The sequence below is a fragment of the Mya arenaria genome, chromosome 4 (assembly GCF_026914265.1).
Source record: "Mya arenaria isolate MELC-2E11 chromosome 4, ASM2691426v1".
Taxonomy (NCBI): Eukaryota; Metazoa; Mollusca; class Bivalvia; order Myida; family Myidae; genus Mya; species Mya arenaria.
The window spans coordinates 24,325,640-24,350,028 of NC_069125.1; the positions used below are offsets into that span (position 1 = coordinate 24,325,640).

Genomic DNA, 24,389 nt, shown 5'->3' on the forward strand with positions numbered 1-24,389 from the left:
TGGCCGAGTGATTGACGTATCGGACTGCTGAATTAGAGGGTCCCGGGTCCGACCCCCGCTCCGAGCTTTGTAGATAATAGTATTGGTTCTAACCCAGGAGTGGTAAATGGTTCTTAATCACATGTACGTAACATATTTTAGAACTGTACATACATGCATTTATAAAAAATATCTAGAGCTTATGGTACACGTTCCTGGTCGCCAATGATAATAAAATAAATCTTACTTACGGCTGAGGCCTAAACTCTATTTCTCGAAATAATAAAAAAATGCCAAATAAAAGATAACGGTAAACTGTCTGCTTTAGTTAGGACATATACATTTTAGGTAAAATTTAAGATATTATTATTCATGTAAAAATAATAAACGATGTCAAGTTATCGTTATCACGGGAACACCGCTTTCACACTTTTTTTCCAGCACAGCCACGCCCCTGCATGTTATTCCGTGCATACTTTTAAGCATTTCCAAGGCACACTGCATCAGATGGACGTCTGTGTACGATTATATCCTACATGTACCTTGTTAGTATGATGCTTTCGTTTGCAGGTAATCCATTCAATACCTTTAAACAATTATCATAAACACTAATAACCTTTTTTTTAAGTTTATTTGTTAAGTTCAATCATCAATGCAAAATTAAAAGAAACAATATACAGGTTTAAACACAACTCAAAATGACTATGTGCAAGGCATATGCAATGCTATGTATCTTTACAATTATAAGCAAACAAAAGAACAACTATCAGAGTATCAGTTCAGTGTATATTCGCAGTTCATAATCTGTACCATAAAATTTGCGTTCATTCTGCAAGAACCGGTCGACCTTTCGTGACCTCTGTAGGCGGAGTTTCGTAAGAAAGACCTGGGCCATGCATATACAAAACACGAATTATGAAAAAAATCTCAATCATTTTTTTGATAATCGCGAAAATTATTACAACCAAAATCATTATTACCACAAAAATACAGTAATGAGAAAATGTAAATATAAGGATTGGTTCTTTAAAAAAATTAAGCTATGAACACCAACAAAAGGCCTCCAATGCAGATGCTAGACACTTTTAACTTTCGTTTTTATTCAGTCCAAAAGGGACATAACTCATCAATTATTATAGCCAGAAAAATTGTCATTGCTACACATTTGCATTTGATGTGTACTAAGTTTCATGTTTACATCTTAAACTGTTTAGGGGTTAAGACCAAGGTTAAACAAAAATTACTCACTGATGACATCACCACTGCTGTTGCCCCCAACAACAACACCAAGGCTATCAAAATACCACATCTTATTTTCTTCAAAAATAGACAAGCTAAAATCAGATGAGCTATAAATACCAAGAAAAGAATGTTTTAAGAAAATCATCAGAAAAATTGATTTCATTCAGCATTTGATAGTACAAAAATTGGTATAGGTGAGAAAAAATCAAGAGCTGAACAAAAGTAATGGGTGTCTGTCCAGTTCATAAGGTTAAAAAAAACAGCACAAAAGTTTGAAAATGAAAACTACCTTAACATATGTATTTACAATGACAACCTTAAGTAGAACTCACAGATTACATATACATTCAAGATATATGTATATCTTAAAGATCGTTTATTATACAACAACTCAACTCATCTCATCTGAACATTATTTGTTGCAATAAACTATTAAAGATGTTCACAGCAATAACAACATATGCAAAGACCTGAATCAACATCAATTTTAATTAAAGAATTTATTTGTTCAAATATTTGATCTATAGTCATGGCAATGTTTGAAAAACATCCTGCCACTATTACGCATATCCTTTGTTTTCCATGGCAATAAATAATGAACTATCAAACTACTACCATATGTTGCCCAGGCAATATTTATATGCATAATGAGATTGATTGCTATGAATTTGATGAGCTTAAAATATGTGACAAGTCATTAAAAATACATTATGCATTGCAAAATATTTGAATCAAAATTTATTCTTTTGAAATTCTACGGCTTGGCTTGGGTCGAAATCTTAAATGTTCCATTATGCAAATATTCAAATTCTTGTCAATAACAAGTCTAACCCACCAGCTAGAATTTGAGTGGGAATGGTAATTTTTTGTCAAATTTACTATACACGCAATTGAAAATTATGGGATATGATATTTCGGTCTGGTATAAGAAAGTTTTCCATGACGTCTGCAATGAAACCAAATGATTCCAGCTTTGGCATAAAATAAAGTTGAAAACTGATTAACAATTGTTGTTATGAATATATAATGATGCCACTGCCATTTTTAAATGAAAGTAATAACACCTCCTTAAAAGGAGCAAGGTATCAATATATAGATTCATTATAAAATTCAGGACATGTGATTTAAGTTCTTAATATAATGGAATTTATATGATAGCTATATGTATTCTCATTTACTTAATGACATGGTAGCTGATATGTTATTGTTCGGTGTATGTTTGTTCATTCTTGATTTCATGTATTTAGTAAGTAATAGATGGATGGCAAGAAGTAAAATGCTTAATGATAAATTAAGTCATAATGAATGTGCCGAGTGAGTGAGCTAATTAACCCTTCTTACTAATTAAGATTTTAATTCAGGTCATCTTACTCATTGGCTGATAATCCAGCCACATAGCATTTATTAATTGCCAGATTATGCAATCGATTTTTGCCAATCTTAATCATAAATTTTCGACAATACTTGATTATCGTTGTATTCCTACCATATTGTGTTATACAAGGTATGTTCGTTAAATAATCAATGCAGACAATTAAGCAAACACCAGTAAAGCTACAGTACAAGACAACAACAAAATATACAGATAATGGTTGAAAAGAAGCATTACAGACATGGAATGTAGTGAGGAAAGTGTCTATATGTTTTTTTCGAGTATTAGTTACCGCACTGACTACCAGAGGCATTGAAATTATACACAAATATTAAGTGTGAATTGTATAATTTAAATCACATAGATAGTGGGTGTTGTAACTGTTTTGTAATATATTGACAGGGACAGAGTTAACAAAGTTGTGTGCATATCTATTCATATACTTGAATATCATTCTTTATGCTACTTATTGCACTTTATAAGAGCTCTGCCTACTGTTTACCAGTCTGAATAAGAAATTAATTAATGACAAAACCCCCCCAAAGAAAACAGTTCCCTATATGGTGCAAAATATATCTAAACTTTTTGGCAAATTTAATAGAATTGCTTTTAAGTTGAATATAATACAATATGGCATGAACTGCAATGTACATTCTCATCTTTACAAGAAAACAACATGGTACATTAATGTGTATATACATGAGATTAAAATGTGTAATATCCTACAGGCTACAACCATTAAAACTTAAGATATTTAAATTAAAAATATAATGCTATAGAGCGAACGCCAACACTTGTCCTTCTTTTTAGCCAATAAGGGGCATACTTGTTAAAACAAGAGTTATGGGTCTTGCTACACAGGTACTCATTATCACTAGTAATATATATATATACAATGTTTCATGAGAATATCTTGAATGTTATTATATGGCCAAAGTATCAAGGTGCATACTTAAAAATTATCAAAGCCAAGGTTATGGGCCTCGCTACACATGTGTATTTTGCCACTAGTAACATGTGTACAAAGTTTCATGAGTATATCTTAAATGGTTATGGCCAAGTTCAAGTTATTGCATGACTTTTTCAATCTATCTATTACCAGAGTAACAGGTCTTGCTACACATGTGCATTTTGTAACTGGTAAGATTTGTCACAAGTTTTATGTTAAAGGGACTGTACACCAGATTGGCACCAAAAAGTTTTTTCTGTAATGAATCTCAGGACAATTATTTAATAAAATGTGTTACGCTTTGATATCATAATTGTAAAAAAAAAGAGTACCAAAATGTAAAAAAAAATTGTGTCGGAGACCGGGTTCGAACCCGCGTCGCCAAAATTGCAGTCCAGCATTGTATCCACTGAGCTACGATGATTAACTATAATCGGGTGACATAATTAAGCTATACACCTAACTCGGTAATATCATGTGATAACACAGACAAGCCAATCACGCATAAGGAATGAATTCTACTAGGTAGACATACCCAGTAATCTTTTTTAATGAAAAAATACGAAATAACTGCTAAACTTAAATAAATTGTTAACTATGTGGTACTTCAGTTAGTAAGTTTCAATGCATTGTACACATTAATACCAAGTTTATGACAGTTTTCAACAATATTCTTTTTTTCTTGCAAATTGATCATCTGGTGCACAGTTGCTTTAAAATTTTAAATGGTTATAAAGCTATGGCCAAGTTCAAACTTTAACATGGCTTTTTTCAAACAACAATAATTGGGCATTACTTGACAATTAATAAAGCTCAAGTTATGTGACTTGCTGTAGACATGCATATTGTCTCTGCCAACATGTGTAGTGAAGTTTCATTCCAATATCTTGATCAGCTTTTATAGTTATGACCTAAAACATGCACAATGATGCCGCCCCCGGGGTGCCCCCCCAGGCTATGAAAGTTACTAGACTTTTTTGTCAATAAACAATCGGCTAAAAATAGAATAAATAGCAGTGAAAACTTGAGATTTGTTCTTGACATATTCAAATTAAAGTATATGTACAATGAGTTGAAAGGTAAATTTGATCTAATCAAATAAGCTAGTTATGTGACAAAAAAATGGTACACTTAATGCTTTGTTCCACCAGGGAAGGTGGTGTCGGGGAAGGGAAGCCATACCAAGAATATTTACACTGACGAAAAATCAGATCGTAGATTTTCATATTACCATTCGAAAATTAATGTTTTATGGCTTTAACCATTACTAACGGTTTAAGAATAATGCATAAAACATAAATTTTTAAACTTAAATATAAAAATCTGCGATCTAATTTTTTGACAGCAGTCTTATATAACTTGTTTCCATGGATTGTCGCAAAAATTGGCTCATTCCAAGACAAGAAATAAAACAGTTGTCAAAACCTTCAATCTGTGAGAGTGCAGCTTTAACTGTAAAGTAAAAAAAGTTCAACAACTTATACAGACACTTTTGCTACAGAATTTATAATATATTAACTGTACCACTATGAGTTAATTGCACTACACAAAAACCACACATAAGGGTATGTACCAATATTTACTGTCCACATCAATATTTGTGTTATCCTACCATATCTAAACTAAATTAGCACACAAGTCACTGACAAAGCACATGCGTGAGACATTGTAGCATATATTTAATGAGACATAAAATGTACTAACTTAAAATATCAGAGAGGCTGTAAACACAACGGGAATGTGTCCATGTGGGCTATTTTTTTATCACTAAGACATCCAGCTATGTAAATCTTGACAATGACACGTCAGGTAGCACAAGGAAGTGATTTATGGGAGTATCAGTGAGCATACATGTACAAGTTTTAAACAAAATATTGCATTCGCCTTTTCTATTAAATTGCAACTTTAACACATCTCCATGTAGCTACATGTACAAGTACACGTCATGTTTCAAAACCTCTCGATTGTAAGGCAATCACAAGATTTGTACAGTTAACATATAACATATAATTGTTGTTAACTTTCAAATATTTAATATTTTTGACACGCATGTGAAACAGTGATCTTCTTTTCGCAAATATTGAGACAAATGATTCAGCTATGATTGTTTTACTTAATATATCAACACATCATACAGTGTTTTTTATATTTAAAAGCTAACAACTATTCTGTTAACAACATTGTTAATTTTTACAAAGTTTTGAACAATTGGCCCAATGTATGATGATCATTCACAAGAGGGGATAAAAATTCTTGACTGCCGAGGCGCATAATATGGATTTATGGCTTTCATCCACTTTATCTTAGTAATAAGATAACAAGGGAAGCCCAAATGTACCAAGGGAAATAATTATAACCTCTGAGGTAACTGAAATTACAGTTATTATCTTTCTTAGGAAAAACAGGAATCAGACATGATTATCTCCCTTTTCTTCTTCGGGTAAATTTTGGTACTTTTTCTAGTTGAGAGATTTGATGCACAAAAAGAATGTTCCTTGCCACCAGGCTACAGCAATTCCCTGACATTCTTCACAAAGAGAAACCTGACAACTTTGCACTAAAAAAAATCCAAATGAAAAAAAGAAAGTAAACTTATGATATTTGAAACAGAATAAGATTATTTTTGTTGGTACTGACATTGTACAACCATATCTTACATAAAATTCCAACTGAGCTCAGGTGTTACCCTTACCTTATGTATATTGTACAACATCTTATTCAATTTAAGTATAATACGTGACTTTTTTTGTATATGTAGCAAATTGCAGAAAAAAATTGCAACTTATTGAGCCCATAAAATGATTTCATTATTTTTCACAAAAATAATATTGCAGAAATTACCTATTATTATTAAGGTACACATAATTTCCAACCAAAAATTGTAACATTTTTTAATACCATATTTAAATATATTTAAGACCATAATCCTCAGATCTTTCAACAGGACTTTAATGTATTTTTTTTTCTTTGAAAAAACTTGCAATAAATACAATTAAAAACAGCAACAAAAAAACGAACAGTAATTTGGTTTTGCTAAAGCAGACATAACACTAAACAAGAATTAAACAGTTTCAAAAACAGTGAATTCAGATCTGTTATTATTCCTTTTTTGCCTCCCTGTCTTTGCGAGCTGGCCGGACTATCGGCTGAATGAAGTTGAAATACACAATGACGCCTGCCGATAAGATGTGAAGCCACCAGAACAGCGACCTGAAAATGAAAAAAAAACCCATTAAATTTTGGTTTGGATCAAGTTAAACAAAACATTTATTTATTTGTAAAATTATACAAATTAGCCAATAATTAATACTATACAATACAATTTTTTAAACATCTAAGAGCATAGCCAAAATATTTTGGCAAAATAATTTTAAGCTTACCAGAAAATAATTTTTGATTTTGTCATATATTTCTATCGAATGAATGTATACCAAAAGGTATGTCTGAAAATTATCAAGTTTAAGAAAATCTACTGTAAGCATGTAGGATAATTATGTTTAATAAAATTCTTTTAACCACTTAATTTATTAAACTTATTTTTACCATTAGTTTATCATTGCCATTCAGTAATATAAGTTTGTTCAGATGTTTTGTGCGGAGGTAAAGGAGAATATACATAGGCAAGAGAAAAATAACAATTCTAGATTCATTCAGATTTTAGATTCAAATAGGCACAGTGGACTGATCTGATTTTAAAAAAGAAAAGAGAAGTGATTGGTATTTTAAAAAATTGGCACTGTTTTCCCGATCTTTTTCTTCATTTCTTGCTGTAGCCCAATATATTGGTATAATCATTGGGACAGGGGTTCAAGACAGGGGATCAAGACAGAGGTTTCAGATAGGGGTTCCAGACATGGGCTCCAGACAAGGGTTCTGCAGACAGGGGTTCCAGAAGGGGGATCAAGACAGAGGTTCCAGACAGGGGTTTCAAACAGGGGCTCCAGATAGGGGTCCCCGACATGGACTCCAGACATGGACTCCAGACAGGGATTCCAGACAGGGATTCCAGACAGGGGCTCCAGACAGGGGTTCCAGGCAGGGGCTCTAGGCAGGGATTCAAGACAGGGATTAAGACAGGGATTCCAGACAGGGACTCCAGACAGGGGTTCCAGACAGGGATTCCAGACAGGGATTCCAGACAGGGATTCCAGACAGGGATTCAAGACAGGGACTCCAGACAGGGACTCCAGACAGGGATTCCAGACATGGACTCCAGACAGGAATTCCAGACAGGGGTTCCAGACAGGGGCTCCAGACAGGGATTCCAGACAGGGGTTCCAGACAGGGTCTCCAGACAGGCGTTCCAGATAGGGAGTCCAGACATGGGCTCTAGACAGGGGTTCCAAACAGGGTTTCAGACAGGGGCTCCAGATAGGGAGTCCAGACATGGGCCTTAGACAGGGGTTCAGGACAGGGGATCAAGAAAGAGGTTCCAGACAGGGGTTTCAGACATGGGTTTCAGAAAGGGGATTAAGACAGGGGATCAAGACAGAGGTTCCAGAAAGGGGTTCCAGACAGGGATTCAAGACAGGGATTAAGACAGGGATTCCAGACAGGGGCTCCAGACAGGGGTTCCAGACAGGGTTTCAGACAGGGTCTCCAGACAGGGGTTCCAGATAGAAAGTCCAGACATGGGTTCAGGACAGGGGATCAATACAGAGGTTCCAGACATGGGTTTCAGAAAGGGGATTAAGACAGAGGTTCCAGACAGGGATTCCAGACAGGGGTTTCAGAAAGGGGATTATGACAGGGGATCATGACAGAGGTTCCAGACAGGGGTTCCAGACAGAGGTTCCTAACAGGGGCTCCAGACAGGGATTCCAGACAGGGGTTCCTAACAGGGGTTTCAGACAGGGGACCATGGGAATGAAAATCTAAAATTATTTTTTCTTTGCCCTTGTAAAAGTGAAAACACACAGGTGATTCAGATATCCCTATACTACCACCATGTCAAAATGTACATGTTTATCCCCATACATGGTTAAAAATGATAGAGATTTTAAGCCAATAAAAAAGCTTTCTTTCCCAAACATTTAATTTTCTCAACCTTCACTACAACCTTAAAACCACACACAAGAGTATATTTGTAACATTACATTTTTTAACAATGTACTTTTAACTGACAAAACATTCTTATCATACTTGTTATATGTGTTCCTTACAACTAACCTTTTAAGCTGTTCCTGGACTATTTACCCTCTAAGCTGTTCTTGGAATATTTACCCCATAAGCTAGTCCTGGACTACTTACCCTATAAGCTGCCTATAAGCTGTTCCTGGCATACTAACCCTTAATAATAAGCTGTTCCTGACCTACTTACCATGTAATTTGTTCCTGGCATACCTACCCTATAATCTTTTTCTGGACAAGTTACCCTATAAGCTGTTCCTGGGGTACTAAACATGTAAGCTTTTCCTGGACTACTTACCCTGTAAGTTGTTCCTGGCCTACTAACCATAAAGGCTGTTCTTGTGGTACTTACCATATAAGCTTTTCCTAGACTACTTACCACATAAGCCTTGCCTGGATTATGTACCATATAAGCTGTTCCTGGGCTACTTACCCATTAAGCTGTTTCAGTACTCTTTACCCTTAAAGCTGTTCCTGGACTGGTTATCCTTAAAGCTGTTTCTTGACTACTTACTCTATAAGCTGTTCCTGGGCTACTTTACCTTTAAACTGTTCCTGGGCTACTTACCCTTTGAGTTGTTTCAGTACTATTTACCCTTAAAGCTGTTCCTGGACTGGTTATCCATAATCCTTAAAGCTGTTTCTTGACTACTTACTCTATAAGCTGTTCCTGGGCTACTTTACCTTTAAACTGTTCCTGGGCTACTTACCACCAGTTACCCTTTGAGTTGTTTCAGTACTATTTACCCTTAAAGCTGTTCCAGGATTGGTTACCCTAAAAGCTGTTCCTTAAGTGGTTCCTGGCCTATGGTACTTACCTATAAGCTGTTCCTTAACGACTTACCATTTAAGCTTTTTCTGGCATATTACCCTTCAAACAATTCCTGGACTAATTCCTCTATCAGCTATTCCTTTAATACTAATCCTCTATAAGCTGTTCATGAACTTCATCCCCTATTAGCTAATCCTAAATTACCTATGTTTTGGAACAGTCATAATGTTTAAGCTGGCCTTTTTTTAAAATTATAAGCTTTTTCTTATGTTTTACCTTAAAGGTTGTTCCTCTATATTTATTTATAAAGTTTTTTTCATTTATTTGATCTGTTTGTCAATGATTTTTTTTTCTTGACTTACGTGTATATGAGAAGACTATGTTCTATATCCAGCATGACAAATGGGACTACCATTATACAGTTAGCCAACCGCGTAAATATGAATGTCACAGCGTCATAGAAGAACCGTAACTGAGCTGACTGCTGAAAATAACCTCGAACATTCCTTCTCACCTATAAGTAGAATGGTTATAAGCGTACAAGCAAATGATTGGAAGTATCGTTAGTTGTGCTTATTTCAAGCCATGTTAGGTCACCAAGGCCATCCTTAAATTATATTTTTTGGTTTGAAGTGAGCCTGAGAACTCATTTTTTTATTCTCAGAATATGAAAAAACAATAATATTATTTTATGGATGGCCTTAATGGTATGTGTTAGTGCCACACAAATAGAATATGATATATGTATCAGAAACTGTAGTAACTTAACTGAAAGTACCAAAAGATGAGCAGCATCCACACATGCAAGAGAAAATGCACATGAGGCAAAAGTGCTTTCAATGTTGTTGTAAGAAGTACTCACAAAAACTCCGCATGCAGTGAACATTGTTATGGCCCAGTCGACCCATTGGTTTATTACTTAAATGCCGGTTTGAATACAGTTATATTTTTTCTATGCAAAAACTACAGTATTTTTTTAATTATGGAAATAATGTTATGACTGCACCCAAAACACAAGGTATTCAAATTTATACACAATGAGCACAAAGCGTGTCAGTTTGGTATACAGTAAAACTGCGATCGCTCGAGGTCGCCAGGGACCGAGCCAAAACCTCGAGGGAACTGATGTTTCGAACGACCCGATTTTCAATTTTCCAGTTCGATATGAAATATCTTTCAGTGTATTTTAAGTCTGAAGTCGTCAAACAGACTGTTTACTAAGACACCCATTATGTGCTGCGTTGTGGAAATCGCTAATATGTTCAAAGGTTGACGTAAACTAAATGTAAAACGCAAAAGAAAAACAAAAAATGAATAAATAGAAATATTTATTTTAACAAAAAAGCACGTTTTCGTAACAAGCAACATTTGAATGACAGTACATATTGTGGCATTAGTCAGATTTAAGTTTCACAAAATCAGGGATTGTTGATTGGCGCATCTTGTCGGTTTCGCGAAACTGTTCAATCGTAATGTGACATGACAGTGTACAAAGCGTCTGAAGATCACGGTCAGCATCGGCAGTGAATTCAAAGAACCTTCTGACCAACTTGCGAAAATTTTAACACCTAGCAATGGTTTGTTTATTTTTGAACACGCGTTCGGGAAAAAGTGTGAAATTATGTCCTCGAGGGAGCCATAAGGTTTTGTGCACGATTTGTGTACTTGGACCGAGAATATTGCTCGACTGCTCGACATAATTAGGTTTCGATGCAGCGTGGGTATATTTTATATGAAAATAGAAGGAAAAAAGTTCGGGACCAAGCTCCGACCTCGAGGGAACGCCGGTTCTCGAACGACCGCTTGTTTGAGGGAACGGAGTTTCACTGTAATTTCAATCACGATGGTTGGGTGTAACGGTTTTGTACCATGCTGTCAAACTTTTACCATACATGAAGTAGCATGTATATATTAAAATATTGTTGGATAATATCTTCAAGCTACTTATTGCTTGGTAAGATCTCCGCCTACTTGATATGAATATGGAAATTAAAGCAAAACAAAAGCATAGGAAACACTCGCCAATATTGTGAAAAAGAAAGAAACAAAAAAATAAAGCTGTGGCCCCATTCACCATAAGCAATGTCCATAAGACTTAAAACCCTTTTTGCTGATACCACTTCTTGCCTCATATTAATTTACATGTCACAGATTTGCATCGATAGCTCAGCTCCCAATTCAGTACAATGATATTGTGAATTAAACTATTTTGAAATGGTAAGTCTTTGTAAAACACAGCGTAAAATCTGGCTTAAAAATGATATCTGCAAATTTTTTTATAGAATTGTACTATAAACAAAACAGGTCATGTTAGTCGTATATACTTACATATAAACATTCATTGATATTTGGAATTTGAGCAAACAAATTGGAAAAACAAAGTAGCAGTTCGCAAATCTTGTAAACAAGAATGTGACTGCATCATAACATATTTTGTGTTGCGCTGACTGCAAAAAATATGGCCGAACATTGCGGCGCACCTGAAAATCAAACATTGATGTCTAAAAGAAAATGTTTGAAAAATAAACATAACCTGATGCATTACATGTTATGGTCATCATTTAAGGCAATTAGCAGATTTGTTGTCCTGTCGAGTGAAAACTATAGTTAAACCTTTGATATTCATTAACTTATTTCAAAATCAAACTACTAAGTCTGCAATGAATTTGTAAAACCCTGGGAGTTACCAAGGAAAGTGGTAGTTTTACCAGGAGGTTACATATATTGATTGATTTTGCCCATTGAGTAATAAAACAAATCTGGATAAAACAAATCAGCAAGTGTCTCAAATGTGAAATACATTGAATGGAAAAATCAGCTAATCCATGAGGATGTCCTCATTTCTAACAACAGGGATATTTCCAACAAAGGATATTTCCCTTTAAGATTTTCAACAGGGATATTTCCCTTAAAGATTTTCAACAGGGATATTTCCCTTTAAGATTTCCAACAAGGATATTTCCCTTTAAGATTTCCAACAAGGATATTTCCCTAAAAGATTTCCAACAGGTATATTTTCCTTTAAGATTTTCAACAGGGATATTTCCCTTTTAGTTTTCAAACAGGGATATTTCCCTTTAGATTTCCAACGGACTATTCCCCTATAAGAATACCAACAGGAATATTTCCCTTTTAGATTTCCAACAGGGCTATTCCCCTATAAGATTTCCAACAGGGCTATTCTCCTATAAGATTTCCAACAAGGATATTTCCCTTAAAGATTTCCAACAGGGCTATTTCCCTTTAAGATTTCCAACAGGGATATTTCCTTTTAAGATTTCCAACAGGGATATTTCCCTTGAATATATCCAACAAGGATGTTTCCCTTGAAGATTTCCAACAGGAATATTTCCCTTTAAGATTTCCAACAGGAACATTTTATTTGTGTTTACTCTGTGAAATTTATCACAGTCTTACACTGAAACATACAATTATCGGGATTTATGCTCTATTTCATTGATGCTTTGTATACATTTAACAATATGGTGAAAAACAAAAAAAGATATGCTTCTGTCAATGGCATTACACATGCGACACTACGATCAACGAGCTTACAGACACAGTTACTTCATGCCTTATATGCTGTGTTCTTACAAATAATGCAACAAAAGCTGGGTCAGTATTCCCCCCCCCCTCCCCCGCAAAAAAGTCCCTTTTTAGCTTAAGATAGTTTCCTAAAATTTTCATCTTGAAATGAAGAGATATTGATAGAATTGTTTACATTAAAGTATGAATTTCGATTCAAGTCTATGAATATAAAGTACTTTGCAATTATCAAGATATTATATCATATGACCCCTGACTGAGATACTAGAATCAGGAAAGGATTTAAGTTAGAAATTAACTTAAGATGTTTAAGTAATACCTGCACAGAGGAAGTTTTCATAGAACATCTTTTAAAGTGAAAAAATACTTTTTTTAAAAGTTAATTTTAATTTAAACTAATAATATGAAAATAAGCAAGAAAAACATCCAAATAATAAAGTCATATGAATAAATTTGATAAAAAAGAGGGCACTTAAAATACTCCTTGTAAAAATTCATAAAGTTTCACGAAGTTGAAGATTTTCACTATTGACTAAGATGTTTAATGAAAACTGGCCAAGAGCAAGAGACTGAAGGGTACTGAAAAATTACGTCAAGGCAAATCTGTTTCCGTTCATTAGACAAATATGATACTAAACATAGTTATGGGACTTGGTTCTCATGTGTCTATTGTCATATAGAACAGTTTAATATTAAATATTAAAATCTTGGACTATGTTTTAAGTTATGACCAGTTAGTTACAGTTACTGCATGATGATTTTTAAGCTTTGCTCAACATTGAACTTTATGCGTAATGATATTTAAGCTCCAATCAAAATTCAAGTTTTTGCATAACACCAGAAACCATGCTGACAACACCAATGTTATAACAATATGTTCATAGTTTTTATTTGAAAAACATAAAAGCTAACATTATTCAGCACTTCTACATGCAAAAATTCAGTCCAACACATTTCGCTAGAAACCTTTCTTCAACTTCTGGTATCAATTTATCATTGAAATGTTAAACTATAATTTTCATGGTAATTAAATACAACTTTTATCGACTATATAAATACGATTTTAGATTTAAACAGTATTTGTATTAGACATATGAGGCATTTTACGATATACCTATATATATAAAGATATAAGTGTGGGATTGAGCAAAAAAACATTGTCTTTTATAGAACTCATTCACAATAATTCAACTCTTGTTCGGGCTATCTTTGTCGTATACTCATTAGTATAATGGCCCGTATATTTTAGGGGCCCCTTATTCAACAAATATAATAATTTAGCTACAACTCACCAGCCTAGCAGCTGTCGTAAACAGCGCAGCAGTTAGGAATGCGATGTAATATCCTGGATAAAACCCGTGCCAGAAAGCGCTGATCATGAACACGGCCCAAGTGCCGATGGACGGACTGAATCGCTCATACACCGTGTGACGTAGCCAGTGTGTGGTTAAGATGTTCCAACTCTCGATGTTCACTTTAAGACTTGTGCTCGTCTGATAAGAAAAAAAGGTAAAATCAAATGGTAATTTATGTGCCTTTATAAACTTTATGCCAAAAGCCAAGGGAGATAATAATGTTTCACTATATTTTTTAAGGAGTTGTCTTCCTTGGAATGAAAAAAGTAATATTTCGTTTTTCGTTTTACATGGATTTTTATAATGAGTTTTCATTGATCAAATACTTTAAATGCATTCATTTTATTAATAATTGTTTTCTTGATTACAACCAGTTGTTACACAACTTCACTAAGGTTACCATATATTTTGAAAAAAGAGCCATGTAATTGTTGTCTATGTTTATCATTCAAACGGCATCAGAATCAACAATTTAATCTTCCAAGTTAAGGTCATTTGGAAATAAATTACATAAAATCAGACAGTGCAAGAATAATGAGATAAAAAATAAGTTGAAATTTTCATGATGGTACTATACCTTTTCTGATAAACTAGCTCATTTATGCTAAAATTGTGAATTATTTGGGATAGTTAGCTCCGATGGCATAGCACCAGACTTGCAAGTAAGGGCTGCAGGGTTGGGTCCTCAGAATGGTTGCATACTTGACTGTTTTTACAGCAGTCGCATCAATGATTTCAACAAACTCACATTCATTTAATAGCACTGAACGACCAATCACAAGCATTATGTGTTGTTTTGGTATTCTCATGATGTTCCAGTCACAGAACACAATTGCAATTTTCATCAAGTATGAATGTAGTTGAACATATATATTCATGTTTATCTAATAAATCGGAAGACGAGCCCAAATACATTATTACTGACTCTTACTTTTGTTTGTACAACATCCTACCTCGAGGTTCCATATGTCCACGTTATCAAGGAGATTCCATTTAGAGTTGCCAGCCTCATCGTACCCACTGAAGCCTAGACCGCAGGAGTTGTTTACTGCTTCAGCTGAAATTTATAATTCAGTTAAAACATTTTTCTATTATTTGTAACAGTGACCTTGACCTCAACCTTACTGACCATAAAAGCCATGCTCATTAACTACCAACACACCAAGTTTCTAACTAAATTTATTGAGCAGCAGCCTCTTGTTAGACATCTTAAACCTCTGTGAAAACCAATGACATATATACATGTATCATGTATGTACTGCAATAAAATATTAAGTTTAATATAAATTACAATGACCTTTTCAAAGTATGGAAAAAAAACATATTTAATTCATAAAATGTTCAACAATTAAATAACCAGAATTTTTCTGGTTAACTTGTTAAATATAAGCTCAAAATTAGTGAACTTTTAAAGTTGGCTGATCAAGTACTGAAACATATTTCATTATTCTATTTTTAAACCACATTGAAAAACCAGATTTCAGATATCCCATGAGTCACTATTTATATATCCTGCACTACATTACCAGGTATTGTATTATTTTCAGCTATGAGTTTCTTTTTATTTTAAAAACAGTTAAATAAAAGGTTACTCAGGAGAATATATTTACAGAAACATACATTTTTTATTTAAAAAAATAAATAACATTTGATATCACAAAATGAAATGCCTCTTCGTATTGTGATAATTTTACTATCTTTGAAAACATGAATGTATATGACATATACATCTATGCAAATGTACAAGAAAACATTCTGCTTTGTTGGGAAGTCCAGTATATATTGACAGAGTTATATCTATACAATAATATGTGGTCCGGATAAAGCTGGTTATCAAACATTTAATACCCCCAGCTCTAGCCATTAGACTTCTCATAATGTTTTTCGTAACAGAGAAATGAAATATAATATACCATTGGTTGGGCAAGTGGTCTTAAGGGTTTTAAAAACAGGTGGCTTCTGCTCAAAAGCTTAAGTTAAAAACTTGATTTACAGGTAGCTGATGAGTATTGGTCAGTATAGGTCAAGGTTGCTGACAGTCCCTTATATTTTACATTAAGTAAAGTTAGCTGTCATGTTATCAGTGCTTTACACTGGGTATTTTAAATGAAGAACCAAGCAAATAAGAGCTAGTGTAATTCACTCTGACTGTCCTTGGTATCACCAACTATCTCTTCTGCTCTGCTGACTATTAAGCAACATCTCATTGAGAATTAATTACTGATACCAATGGTATACATGTTCTCCAATTCAAATGATCAAAGTTTTGTTTAATATAAGTAACATGAACAATGATCTTTTTAAGTTTGGAGAAAACCTCACATTCATTCCATACAAATGTTCCCTAACTTAATAATCAGGACATTCCTTAAAAAAAATGGTTAAAAAGAAGCTCAAAATCAATGATCTTTTAAAGTTGGGAGTGAAACCCAAAGTCTGATCATGTTGAAACAGTTGCTATTTTTAAACTTCACTGGAAAACCAGATTTCAGTGTACCAAAAATCCCATGAGTTACTATTTATATATCCTGCTCTACATAATTCTATTTTCATAAACTAAGAGTTCTCTTTCTTTAAAATAATTATATATATATTATATTATTTGTATTGTTATTAAAAAGTGAAGAATCTGAAGAATATTTCCAGAATTATATATTCTTTATGTAAAAAAAAATAATATCATTTAATATGACAAAATAAAATGCCTCATGATATTGCGATATATTTACTATCTTCACTAAACTAAATTCAGTCCCAATGTTATATATATGACATAAACATATATGCAAATATAGAAGAAAACATTCTGCATTGTTGGGAAGTCCAGTATATATAGACAGAGTGATATCTAAACAATACTATGTGGTCCGGATAAAGCTGGTTATCAAACATTTAATACCCCCAGCTCTAACCATTAGACTACTAAAACCCTTTTGGTTTTCAGACAAATGAAATACATGTGATATATAATTTAATTTCGATAGTTTATATGCAGATTATGTCAGTTTCCTCTTCTTGACTGGCAAAGAGAAGGAATCCAAAACCGGTTTTGATCAAATTGATCAGAAAAAAATCAATCAAAATATTTTTTATTTCAAACTTGACCCATATACCCAAAAAGCAACCCAAAGCGACACATTCACATGTATACTTCCATCTTATCCACCATTTCTAGCTAATGAGAATGAGCGAAAACCATTAAACAAACAACAAGTGCCCACCCAACGATGTACCATAACCTAATTACACAGATTTCTTTTTGAATAACACGGTTAAAAATCTAACTATCCCCAATTTTAAAAAAAAATATTGAAGATCCCTTACACAGTGATCTTCTTTGATGAGAAGAAATGATCCCTGCAACCATGTACACAAAATAGCTGCTTATCAGCTACCTATTCTAATTTAACTCATTATTCAAGTGTTTGTTTCAAATCTTTTAAATATTGAATGTTTGATATCTTAAAAGCTTTTAAAGATTTTAAACGTGATCACGTTATTTTCATTGCCATCATCATGCAATTTGCAAGACAGCATTGATGACTGTACAGCAAAGAAAAGTAACTGCTGTGTGGAGTTTAAATGACTGTACAGCAAAGAGAAGTAACTGCTGTGTGGAGTTTGAATGACTGTACAGCAAAGAGAAGTAACTGCTGTGTGGAGTTTAAATGACTGTACAGCAAAGAGAAGTAACTGCTGTGTGGAGTTTGAATGACTGTACAGCAAAGGGAAGTAACTGCTGTGTGGAGTTTGAATGACTGTACAGCAAAGGGAAGTAATTGCTGTGTGGAGTTTGAATGACTGTACAGCAAAGAGAAGTAATTGCTGTGTGGAGTTTGAATGACTGTACAGCAAAGAGAAGTAATTGCTGTGTGGAGTTTGAATGACTGTACAGCAAAGGGAAGTAATTGCTGTGTGGAGTTTGAATGACTGTACAGCAAAGGGAAGTAATTGCTGTGTGGAGTTTGAATGACTGTACAGCAAAGGGAAGTAATTGCTGTGTGGAGTTTGAATGACTGTACAGCAAAGAGAAGTAACTGCTGTGTGGAGTTTAAATGACTGTACAGCAAAGAGAAGTAACTGCTGTGTGGAGTTTGAATGACTGTACAGCAAAGGGAAGTAACTGCTGTGTGGAGTTTGAATGACTGTACAGCAAAGGGAAGTAATTGCTGTGTGGAGTTTAAATGTCTGTACAGCAAAGAGAAGTAACTGCTGTGTGGAGTTTGAATGACTGTACAGCAAAGGGAAGTAATTGCTGTGTGGAGTTTGAATGACTGTACAGCAAAGGGAAGTAATTGCTGTGTGGAGTTTAAATGACTGTACAGCAAAGGGAAGTAACTGCTGTGTGTAGTTTGAATGACTGTACAGCAAAGGGAAGTAATTGCTGTGTGGAGTTTGAATGACTGTACAGCAAAGGGAAGTAATTGCTGTGTGGAGTTTGAATGACTGTACAGCAAAGAGAAGTAAGTGCTGTGTGGAGTTTGAATGACTGTACAGCAAAGGGAAGTAATTGCTGTGTGGAGTTTGAATGACTGTACAGCAAAGGGAAGTAATTGCTGTGTGGAGTTTGAATGACTGTACAGCAAAGAGAAGTAATTGCTGTGTGGAGTTTGAATGACTGTACAGCAAAGGGAAGTAAGTGCTGTGTGGAGTTTGAATGACTGTACAGCAAAGGGAAGTAATTGCTGTGTGGAGTTTGAATGACTGTACAGCAAAGAGAAGTAATTGCTGTGTGGAGTTTGAATGACTGTACAGCAAAGAGAAGTAATTGCTGTGTGGAGTTTGAATGACTGTATAGCAAAGGGAAGTAAGTGCTGTGTGGAGTTTGAATGACTGTACAGCAAAGGGAAGTAATTGCTGTGTGTAGTTTGAATGACTGTACAGCAAAGAGAAGTAATTGCTGTGTGGAGTTTGAATGACTGTACAGCAAAGGGAGTAACTGCTGTGTGGAGTTTGAATGACTGTACAGCAAAGGGAAGTAACTGCTGTGTGGAGTTTGAATGACTGTACAGCAAAGGGAAGTAACTGTTGTGTGGAGTTTGAATGGCTGTACAGCAAAGGGAGTAACTGCTGTGTGGAGTTTGAATGACTGTACAGCAAAGGGAAGTAACTGCTGTGTGGAGTTTGAATGACTGTACAGCAAAGGGAAGTAACTGTTGTGTGGAGTTTGAATGGCTGTACAGCAAAGGGAGTAACTGCTGTGTGGGGTTTGAATGAATGTACAGCAAAGAGAAGTAACTGCTGTGTGTAGTTTGAATGACTGTACAGCAAAGGGAAGTAACTGCTGTGTGGAGTTTGAATGACTGTACAGCAAAGGGAAGTAACTGCTGTGTGGAGTTTGAATGACTGTACAGCAAAGGGAAGTAACTGTTGTGTGGAGTTTGAATGACTGTACAGCAAAGGGAGTAACTGCTGTGTGGAGTTTGAATGACTGTACAGCAAAGGGAAGTAACTGTTGTGTGGAGTTTGAATGACTGTACAGCAAAGGGAAGTAACTGCTGTGTGGAGTTTGAATGACTGTACAGCAAAGGGAGTAACTGCTGTGTGGAGTTTGAATGACTGTACAGCAAAGGGAGTAACTGCTGTGTGGAGTTTGAATGACTGTACAGCAAAGGGAAGTAACTGTTGTGTGGAGTTTGAATGGCTGTACAGCAAAGGGAGTAACTGCTGTGTGGGGTTTGAATGAATGTACAGCAAAGGGAAGTAACTGCTGTGTGGAGTTTGAATGACTGTACAGCAAAGAGAAGTAAGTGCTGTGTGGAGTTTGAATGACTGAACAGAAAAGGGAAGTAAGTGTTGTGTGGAGTTTAACTGTATAGCAAAGGGAAGTAAGTGCTGTGTAGAGTTTGAATGACTGTTCAGCAAAGGGAATTAAGTGCTGTGTGGAGTTTGACTGTATAGCAAAGGGAAGTAAGTGCTGTGTGGAGTTTGAATGACTGTACAGCAAAGGGAAGTAACTGCTGTGTGGAGTTTAAATGACTGTATAGCAAAGGCAAATAACTGCTGTGTGGAGTTTGAATGACTGTATAGCAAAGGGAAGTAACTGCTGTGTGGAGTTTGAATGACTGTACAGCAGAGAAGTAACTGCTGTGTGGAGTTTGAATGACTGTTCAGCAAAGGGAAGTTACTGCTGTGTGGAGTTCGAATGACTGTACAGCAAAGGGAAGTAAGTGCTGTGTGGAGTTTGAATGACTGTACAGCAAAGGGAAGTAAGTGCTGTGTGGAGTTTGAATGACTGTACAGCAAAGGGAAGAAACTGCTGTGTGTAGTTTGAATGACTGTACAGCAAAGGGAAGTAACTGCTGTGTGGGGTTTGAAAGACTGTACAGCAAAGGGAAGTAACTGCTGTGTGGGGTTTGAATGACTGTACAGCAAAGGGAAGTAACTGCTGTGTGGGATTTGAATGACTGTACAGGAAAGGGAAGTAACTGCTGTGTGGAGTTTGAATGACTGTACAGCAAAGGGAAGTAACTGCTGTGTGGAGTTTGAATGACGTGGAGTTTGAATGACTGTTCCGCAAAGGGAAGTAAGTGCTGTGTAGAGTTTGAATGACTGTACAGCAAAGGGAAGTAACTGCTATGTGGAGTTTGCACTCTCAGAAAAGTTCAAACAACATTGCAATCCTTTTTTCTTACCAAGTTTCCAAGCAAAGTAGTACATGGGCCGGTGCATGGACATGCTGATCAAAATGTAGATCATTCTGTAACCCCATGAGCTCTCATGCAGAAAACTGTCACCTGAAAGTTGATATCATGTTATCAAGGAAAAGCAACATCATGAAAATGCATCATTTTGACTAAATAGGGTATTCTGAGTTACAAGAATTTAACATGTAAATCAAAAAGACAGAGAGAGTAAAAATGCTTGTAATACAGATGTTTCTTTTCAGGAAGAAAAAATCTTCCACTTCTACTTCTATCTCATCAAAGGTCAAATTGGAAACTATCTGTTGATATTTGCTAAAAAAGAATGAGTTTTGCATTTGGAATGGATACAAATATCAGTACAAGCTTGGTAATAAATAATGATACTGCTGTTAAACCACAGTATGGCCAATCTTTCAATTAAACTTAGTTTTACGAAGAAACACATTCTGCCATTTCTGGTCAGGTTTCAAAAGATTGAGTAGAAGATATGTTTTTGTGCTTTTTTAACACTGCACTTAGTGATCTACCTATGACAAGACATGGAGATAAACATTGTGATCAGATTTCATTAAGTTTGGTAAAAATGTTGCCTATACATTGTTATTTTTTTTCTCATTTAAATTCAACAAATTTTATTATCCCTCATACCCCATAAAAATGTTGACAATGCACAACAGATAACAAAACATTTTTCCTGTATTTTTTAGAAAGATCACAGATATGATATCCTTCTACATGCAGTTTTATACTCAGTTTTAATAAGATGATGTGTGGCCTTACTTTTTGTCTACCACAATAATGACCCCACCCCTCACAATAGCTCACTACAACCACTTTATGCTCAGGTGAGCTGAATTACCTGTAAGGGCCTGCCAAGGGGCCACAAGATTTTCACACATCATCAAGGCGCCAAGTATCACAGCAAAAACCAGCTTCTTACACATCTCCGCCTGTTGAGAAAAAAGTAAAGTCACACCTTACGAGCGCTCATAACTGAACTTAATCATGTCTCAATATTGGATATTCTACAAACATAGTTCATTTCTTTCAAACTGTAAATGAAAAACATAATTCTGTGTACAAGCTTAGACTCCAATGTATGTTTATTATTTTAAAGTTGAAAAGGGGGCATAACTCATTAATCATTAAAGCCAGAGTCAAGGGCCTTATTGTACATGTGTGCAATGCCTCTGGCAACATGTGTACCAAGTTTCATTTCAAATATCTTGAACAGGTTTTGAGTTATGAACAAGGTTAAAAGAAGCCTAAAATGACAATTAAGCAACTCTTAATGTTTAATGTTGATGTTTACTGGTACATGAACTTTGACCTTGCAACATCAAATGTGATTTAAAACTAATAATGTAAAAAGACATTGAGATACTAATGTTACAGAAGATTTACTAAAGAAAACATTATCCGAGGTTTAGTGTCTATGCAGTGCTTAATAAATGATCAAACGAATACCACTTACCACAGGAGAGGGCACTTGGTCCTGAAATGTACAAGAACATGTGTTTCTAGTCCAGTTTAATCTTTAAGCTCAATTGTGACAATGATGATAACTTATAGAATGATGTGCGAGTCCTTTTCCTGGGTTAAAATCGATAATAGTGTCCATTTTGAGGGGGAAAGTGAGAAAGTTCCCCTTGAAGTATTGAACCCAAACCTCATGGGTGAGATACTTTTATGCCATTTGACCACTCTCAACCTCCATTCATATAAATTTACCTTTTATTTGGTCACATCTCTTATTGCAAATAATGACACATGTTTCTACGATGTCTGATCCTTTAACCACATGCCATGAGTATAATCACGCTCCATTTTTTTTATCCAAAAGAAAAAAATATTCAATACCTTGGAATAAATGGATTTGACAGTAAAACATGCGATAATCCTGAATTAAACCTATTAATGCTTAATCCTGTTATTCTTTAACTATTAAGATGTAACAAGGTAAGTAGGTGAACTGAGATGGTTACCTGCGCCGCGTATAGCCAATAGCGGGTCACTTCCTAACCACCTTATCATAAGGTCCTTATATCACATTGACAACATGTTTACATTGATCTAGACACCATGTCACCAACACTGTCTGGAAAATGTTTCATATTCCTCGGAATCAGATAATAGATGCAATTTTGGTAAGATATAAAAATAAGTGACCCAATATGTATAAATATGGGATCACAGTGTGTGACAAATCCTTGACCAATGGTGTTGCGTCGTTCATGTTGGAGGTGTGATATAATATTATATCAATTCAAAGGTACGGTATTGCTTTCTAATTACTACTGTATTAAAATGATGACCATAAATATATTCCACACAAAGTTATCACTGAAATTAGACATAAAGGGACTGGTTTTCTGATTTTTAAGGTAAAAAGAAATGTTGCTTCCCATTTTTTTTTTGGATCCAACACCTAATTTTTCTTTTTCTGCACATAACAACTGTTCAAATGATTTCAAACTAATAAGGGTTACCTGGCATCCAAATCTCACATATTCGTGTAACAGATAACTTTCTACGTACCAAACTCTTAAGTTAAACACTGTTACAAAATAACAGTATTATACAAAACTTGAAAAAATGTATGAAATCACCCATACAGCGTTTCCGTTGTCCGGTGGTTTGGAGTAACAAGTTCCGTCCACAAAGGCGACATAGTCGTGGTAGAAGATGGTAGGGCCACACATGACTGAGTGAAAGCTGAATATAAAACTGTAGAAGGACAGGGCATCTGGAGTCTTTCTGAAAAAATACATGAAGTTGATGGAAGTATTGAGTAACAAGTTCCAACCATAAAAGCATTATCGTGAAAGAATAATCAGGGTGCCGCATATCATTTTATGAAAACTGACGGGGGGAGGGGGACATATTTATCATACAAGACATTATCTCATGAAAACTGAAGCGGGGCCAGGGGGGTGGGACATATTTATCATACAAGACAGTAAGGCCCGTGCATCATCTCATGAAAACTGACGCGGGGCGAGGGGAGTGGGACATATGTATCATACAAGACAGTAGGGCCATGCATCATCTCATGAAAACTGACCCAGGGCGAGGGGGGTGGGACATTTTTATAATACAGCACAGTAGAGTCGCACATTATCCCATGAAAACTGACGCGAGGCGAGGGGGGTGGAAAATATTTATTATACAACACAGTAGGGCCGCACATCAAGGGGGGGGGGGGGGGGGGCATATTTATAATACTAGACAGTAGGGCCATACATCATCTCATGAAAACTGATAACAATACTGTAGAGGGACAGCAGGTCAGGAGTCTTTCAGTGAAAACTAAATACAAAACTTTAGAAGGACAGCAGGCCAGAAGTTTTTTGAAAGATACAGGAATCCTAAAATTTAATGAAGAAGATGGGCGGGC

The 24,389-nt window shown here is 35.2% G+C and overlaps 1 protein-coding gene across 3 annotated transcripts in view; it reads right to left on the reverse strand.

The window, feature by feature from the left end:
• Nucleotides 1–595: 595 nt before the first annotated feature.
• The window catches only part of LOC128231188 (lysophospholipid acyltransferase 6-like), a 28,884-nt gene continuing 5,090 nt past the window's right edge, over nucleotides 596–24,389 (reverse strand). Inside the window, exons 5-12 of one of the 3 annotated variants that reach the window (XM_052943678.1) lie at nucleotides 23,608–23,749; nucleotides 22,467–22,487; nucleotides 21,852–21,942; nucleotides 20,981–21,082; nucleotides 15,299–15,402; nucleotides 14,283–14,483; nucleotides 9,807–9,958; nucleotides 596–6,752 (exon numbers count right to left, since the gene is read on the reverse strand). In XM_052943678.1, the coding sequence (XP_052799638.1) occupies nucleotides 6,641–6,752; nucleotides 9,807–9,958; nucleotides 14,283–14,483; nucleotides 15,299–15,402; nucleotides 20,981–21,082; nucleotides 21,852–21,942; nucleotides 22,467–22,487; nucleotides 23,608–23,749 (925 nt within the window). In that variant the 3' untranslated portion in view covers nucleotides 596–6,640. Of the gene's footprint in view, nucleotides 6,753–9,806; nucleotides 9,959–11,772; nucleotides 11,925–14,282; nucleotides 14,484–15,298; nucleotides 15,403–20,980; nucleotides 21,083–21,851; nucleotides 21,943–22,466; nucleotides 22,488–23,607; nucleotides 23,750–24,389 lie in introns of all 3 variants that reach the window. The other 2 variants (XM_052943677.1, XM_052943679.1) reach the window with 2 other exon arrangements.